Below are 6072 nucleotides of genomic sequence, written 5' to 3'. Positions count from 1 at the left end.
AGTTTCCCTTGTTTCTTCTGAAATAGTACATGGAGTCACAGATAGTCTGCTAAAGAAAATTCAGCTAAACTGTTCCAGCCCTGAGTCCAGTACTCCTCAAGCTGCCATTGATATGGAATCCCGGAGCACTGAGCAGCTCATGTGCACCAAAATGGACCAGTTAGAATCTTCACCTGTTATTGGTCGAACAGTCAGAAGTAAAAAACTGCAGTCTTCTATGACAAAGTCTCCAAAAGGATTTTTTCCAACAGTTCCAAGTGGGTTTGATAACAGTTTCCAGCCAGAAGACACTATGGATAAGCCCTGCTCATCACGTTCCCTAGGAGAAGCTGTTGGTGTGACACCTTGTTCTAATAAGAGAAAAGATTGCTTAGCTTCTGAGACCCCTGAGAAGCCTGGAGATTATCTGGTTCAAGGAGTCCAGGGTCTAGAAGGAGTACAGCATTGTAAGGCTTCAGGGAAGACAGTAAAGAAGACTAAGAAGAGCTCCTCAAGCCCAGACTGTATGAAAACACAACTTCTGGAGTCCTCGTCGCATGATGTGAAGGTTGATGAGCTGATGAGTGATATTAGAATCGCTAGTGAGCACAACAAAAAGGCAACACCCAGTGCTCAGTCTTCTGAAGTTTCTGTTGTTTCTTCTGAAATAGTACATGGAGTCACAGATAATCTGCTAAAGAAAATTCAGCTAAACTGTTCCAGCCCTGAGTCCAGTACTCCTCAAGCTGCCATTGATATGGAAACCCGGAGCACTGAGCAGCTCATGTGCACCAAAATGGACCAGTTAGAACCTTCACCTGTTATTGGTCGAACAGTCAGAAGTAAAAAACTGCAGTCTCCTATGACAAAGTCTCCAAAAGGCTTTTCTCCAACAGTTCCAAGTGGGTTTGAAAACAGTTTCCAGCCAGAAGACACTATGGATAAGCCCTGCTCATCACGTTCCCTAGGAGAAGCTGTTGGTGTGACACCTTGTTCTAATAAGAAAAAAGATTGCTTAGCTTCTGAGACCCCAGAGAAGCCTGGAGATTATCTGGTTCAAAGAGTCCAGGGTCTAGAAGGAGTACAGCAGTGTAAGGCATCAGGGAAGACAGTTAAGAAGACTAAGAAGAGCTCCTCAAGCCCAGACTGTATGAAAACACAACCTCTGGAGTCCTCTTCGCATGATGTGAAGGTTGATGAGCTGATGAGTGATATTAGAATCGGTAGTGAGCACAACAAAGAGGCAACACCCATAGCACAGTCTTCTGAAGTTTCCCTTGTTTCTTCTGAAATAGTACATGGAGTCACAGATAATCTGCTAAAGAAAATTCAGCTTAACTGTTCCTGCCCTGAGTCCAGTGCTGAAGATCTGAAGAGACCTCTGCAAACCCTGAGTGAAATGGTTATAAGTATTACTGAATCTGTGATCATGCAGTTATCAGCTGTTCCAGGAATTACTATAGGCACACCTGACCATGACAGATGCATCTTTATTCAGCCTTTGGATACAGACCAAATGATTGAAAAAGTGTATAATGACTTGCTGCAAGAAAGTGGCTCCCTTATTGCATTATACGATGCAATAATGTCCAAAAATCACGAAGTGTCCAATGCCATTATTGTATCTTTGGTTAAAGAGCTCTCAAAGCCATACTTTTCAACAGCTGAGTCTTCAGCCTTAGATCCTTCTCCTTCCTTCATTACGAACGAAGCCACTAATGATGTGAACAGCAGTGAAAATGACACCTTTAACCTTGGTTGCCAAGAAAAGGGAATGTCACCTCCAGAGCCCGCTTCTGATATTCAACCACTTTCTGATATTCCCCTACCATATTCAGATATTGTGAAAAAAATTGTAACTAAACTGCTCTTAAGAATTCATCCTATTTCTCCAAAGAGGGAGAAGAAACAAGAACAGATTATGGATAGTTTATCTTGTTGGGAGCTCAGTGAATTTGCTGTGGGCATTATTGACAATGTGCTGAAGAAACTATTTACAGCCCCAGATACCTCAGAATGTAATCCAACAATGGGAAGCAATATCCAATGTGAGCTGGTTTCTGTCAAACAAGTGGCCAGCTGTATTTACAGAGAACTGCTGCAGAGTGCTGGTTCCAAAGACAACTTACAACAAGCAGTAGCAGCCAAGAGTGAGGCCCTGGCCCAAAAGATAGTTGATTCTCTTGTGAGAGAAATTATGAAGTTCCAACATTCAGATATCGAGTCTTCAGATGCTCCTCAAGCTGCCATTGATATGGAAACCCTGAGCACTGAGCAGCTCATGTGCACCAAAATGGACCAGTTAGAACCTTCACCTGTTATGTGTCAAACAGATGCAGTGAAAAATATCATGGCAAAACTGCTTTTGAAAATTCGCCCTGGATTCCCCAACCCAGAAAATTATTCTGGGGAACTGGAAGAGCTGTCCGAGTCTCAGGTCAGGGACCTGGCACTGAAACTCACCAAAGATGCGCTGAAGGAATTGACAAAGGTTTCCACTCTAACCATCAGTGAACCAAAGGCTGAAGAACATCTTCCATTACAGCAAGCCATCAAGAAAACCGTTAGCTCTGTTTACAGCAAACTGATGGAATCCATTGGCAGCAAGAAAGTATTACAAGTAGGAATTGCCTCACAGAATCCAGAAATGATCAAGGAAATGGCCTGTTGTGTGGCTAAAGAAACTATTGCAAATTATGGTTTACGAAGCGGGTGTTCAATTCCATCTTCACAATCTCTCATTTCTCAGAAAACCAGTAAGTCCACACAGGACAAAATTGTGGACACAAACGTAACTACAGTCAGAAGTAAAAAACTACAGTCTTCTATGAAAAAGTCTCCAAAGGGCTTTTCTCCAACAGTTCCAAGTGGGTTTGAAAACAGTTTCCAGCCAGAAGACACTATGGATAAGCCCTGCTCATCACGTTCCATAGGAGAAGCTGTTGGTGTGACACCTTGTTCTAATAAGAAAAAAGGTTGTTCTGCTTCTGAGACCCCAGAGAAGCCTGGAGATTATTTGGCTCAAGGAGTCCAGGATGTAGAAGGAGTACAGCAGTGTAAGGCTTCAGGGAAGACAGTTAAGAAAACTATGAAGAGCTCCTCGAGGCCAGACTGTATGAAAACACGACTTCTGGAGTCGTCTTCGCATGATGTGGTTGATGAGGTATGACCAACAGTTCCAAACCTGTAAAAATGTCTCTTATCAAAGTAGGATGGACCTGTTCTGTACCTAATTAACAGACATTTGTGTAGAAAGTACTGGAAAATGGAACTCTTATTTTGTAAATATGATGATAGTTTTGTTGTGCATTTTCCTTTACAATAAAACTACAAATCCAGATTTGTTTTCCCTAATACTGTATAACATCTCAGAAATATCCCTATTGTCAGTTCATAGCATACGTACTAAACTCACCTGTCTGTGGATGTCAGCTTTATCACTCAATTAGTACAAGAGCAATCAGGTGAGTTAATGCTACTATGGAGAGACTTGCTCACAGTATTGTCTACATTTCCAAACTGATATCTGCATCATAAAAAAAAATTGAGATGCATTATTTTCTATACATGCAATTTTAAACATTCACATTGATTTCTTATTTTATATTTCATTGTCTGCCTTTATTCTAGTGTTAACGTCAGTGCTAAAAACATATACACACCCCATAATCCTTATCTTCTTTTCCGTAAGAGAAGTGTTACTTGTTTTGATTTACTTTTAAAAATGAAACAACAATCACTGAACTGTAACTTTTTGTTTTTTTTTGTGACAGGAGTTGCCCGGACACTCATCTTGGTATGTGTACAATCCCAGCCTTAATAAGGACAAAAATCTCAGTCCAGCCCAAAGCAAGAGTGGTCTGCGCATTGACATAGCAAAACATTACATGACCCCAGTGCAACTGACCAAAACATCTGAGAGCAAAGGGCTTCTCTCGCACAGCAACATCCCCTTTGCAGTTAATACGCCGGATGAAGATGTGAATGTGAGCCAGAAAGTCAAGAAACATCCTTTGAAAAAGTTTGGCTCCATGCTAAAGCATAAGATCATGGGTAATAGGTCAAAAGACGTCAGAATTCAGAATGAAACAAATCCATCTTTGGAAAACTTAAGAGCCCAGGGAACATCCAGTGGACGCGGGAGCTGTGAAAGCTTTGGACCATTTAAAGTGCCTGATGAGTACACCGAGCCTCAAAAACACAAGGTATGGATTAGATACCCAAACTTAAATTATTAATTAATTTGGGCATTATTGTATTTTTAATATTAACACTACAGAAATTATTTGAATAGAATGCTCATTTGTACATCAAATAACATTCTAGAAGACATTCCTATTAATTGCAATAAACAAGAATAGCAACTGCTATGGTGGCCAATGCTGAATGTTCTGTGTGAATAATGACTACAAATTTATCAAGATCAATACAGTACGTAACAGTTCAAGTATAATACCTGTGGAAGAAATATTCCTAAATTGTTTTCTTTGTGTGCTCATACTGTAGTTCTTCAAAAAAGAAGTTTTTAGTTTGGACAGATTCAGTAGGAACAAGCCTCAGAACACTCCAGATGGTGAGTATTTAGTTTGTGACTGTGATTTTATTTTGTGTAGCACATTAGTGACAAGTGTGGTTCAGAATTAGACATTGGATGGAATTTATGTAGAATGGGGGAATTCATCTAAATTTAGAATCCTTTAAAAAACAAACTGATTTTTATACAAATTGGCCTTAAACTTCTGCAAACGTCACTTTTTATTGACACTGCTACCTCCATAGGAATGGTGAGGCAGAACTCCAAACTCCACTCTGATCAAGTGGTTAACTGTGCACCTCTACTCTTCCCTGATCTCTCTTCTTCTAAATAGTCCATTGTCCAGTGCATCAATCTTTGGCAGTCCTCTTCAACGGTACTCTATTTTCTCCATTTTCAGTGCCCTCCCTCATTCCCTTCTACAGTATCTCTCGGTTTAGTAAATATGACTAAATGTGACTTATATGACAAGATATAAGCTAATACATCTTCTTTTACAAGTAAAGTTATGAAAACCACTTTAGAACTAAACAACAGGATCGCTCATATGAAAATAAGACCCTAGCAGTAGTCAATATGGTTTTAGAAAAGGTCATTCTTCCTTTACCAACTTGTTAAAATTCTTCAAACAAGTCACAGCACTAAACACACAGAACGTACAAAATGATATGATTAGATTTTAAAGATGCTTTTGGTAATGTTCTTCTTAAATTAAAGGCAATAGGCATTTAGGGAAATTTGTGTATTGAACTGGTTAAGGGACAGGTAATAGTACAGATCAGGGGTGAATAGTCCAATAGAAGATGACAGGAATAATAGTTATGAATGTGATTGAAATGACTGAAAAACAGTTGTCTAATAGCCAAATTATCACACACCTTTAATCAAATAGCTTCTTATTGAATAAACCTGACGTTAAGATGCCTCTGGGTAGAACTGTATCCAAAGTCTATCTGACCTGCTGCCATGGAATAAAGAAACTGGAACAGTGACATGTCAAACCACTCTGTGTTTCCAGGGATCCCTGGAATTCCAAACTCCAGGAAGATGCCAAAAAAACCATCTTTGCTGTCGAAGATGTCGACTGCTTTATCCAGAGCCTTTCTGTAATAATCCATCTGCCACCATCAAACATGTTTAACATGGAGGGGAATCAAAAAAGGAGTTTTAATGATGGGAACTACTGTTTCTGAAATAAAAATAATTGCATTCATGTTTTTGTATAAAGTTGTGTTATTCAAATAGGTGAGCACACTACCACATCCATGACCAGACACTTTTCAACTAAATCACAAAATGGTATGTTAGTTTTAATGTTGTCTGTAAATATCTTATTGGTGTACTACACCATTAAAAAAATAAGACATTCTTAGCCTTCATTATTCTATTCATAGTTATAGCAAGACCTGATTTACTGTAAGCATTCAAAATCCTCAAAGCTACTGACCTAGTGCACTTCATAAGATTGAGTAGTGAAACACGAACTAGGAAAACTATTTGGATTTTTAAAAAAATATAAGAGGTTTAAATAATCTACCAAACAGGGAAATGCATATTTT

At 39.2% G+C, this 6072-nt stretch overlaps 1 protein-coding gene across 1 annotated transcript; it reads left to right on the top strand.

Annotated features, from left to right (window-relative positions):
• The first annotated feature begins 1522 nt into the window (after window positions 1-1522).
• Window positions 1523-5726, top strand: LOC148652264 (uncharacterized). The gene is made up of 4 exons (XM_088598936.1): window positions 1523-3142; window positions 3753-4184; window positions 4486-4552; window positions 5532-5726. Exons 1-4 carry the CDS (start codon window positions 1565-1567, stop codon window positions 5621-5623), a joined length of 2169 nt encoding a protein of 722 aa, XP_088455062.1. The 5' UTR covers window positions 1523-1564; the 3' UTR covers window positions 5624-5726.
• The last annotated feature ends 346 nt before the right edge of the window (window positions 5727-6072 follow it).

The sequence above is a fragment of the Lepisosteus platostomus genome, chromosome 11 (genome assembly GCF_059453375.1).
Source record: "Lepisosteus platostomus isolate fLepPlt1 chromosome 11, fLepPlt1.hap1, whole genome shotgun sequence".
Taxonomy (NCBI): Eukaryota; Metazoa; Chordata; class Actinopteri; order Semionotiformes; family Lepisosteidae; genus Lepisosteus; species Lepisosteus platostomus.
The sequence above is the reverse complement of the archived record's forward strand: the minus strand, read 5'-3'. Positions and strand labels throughout refer to the sequence as shown.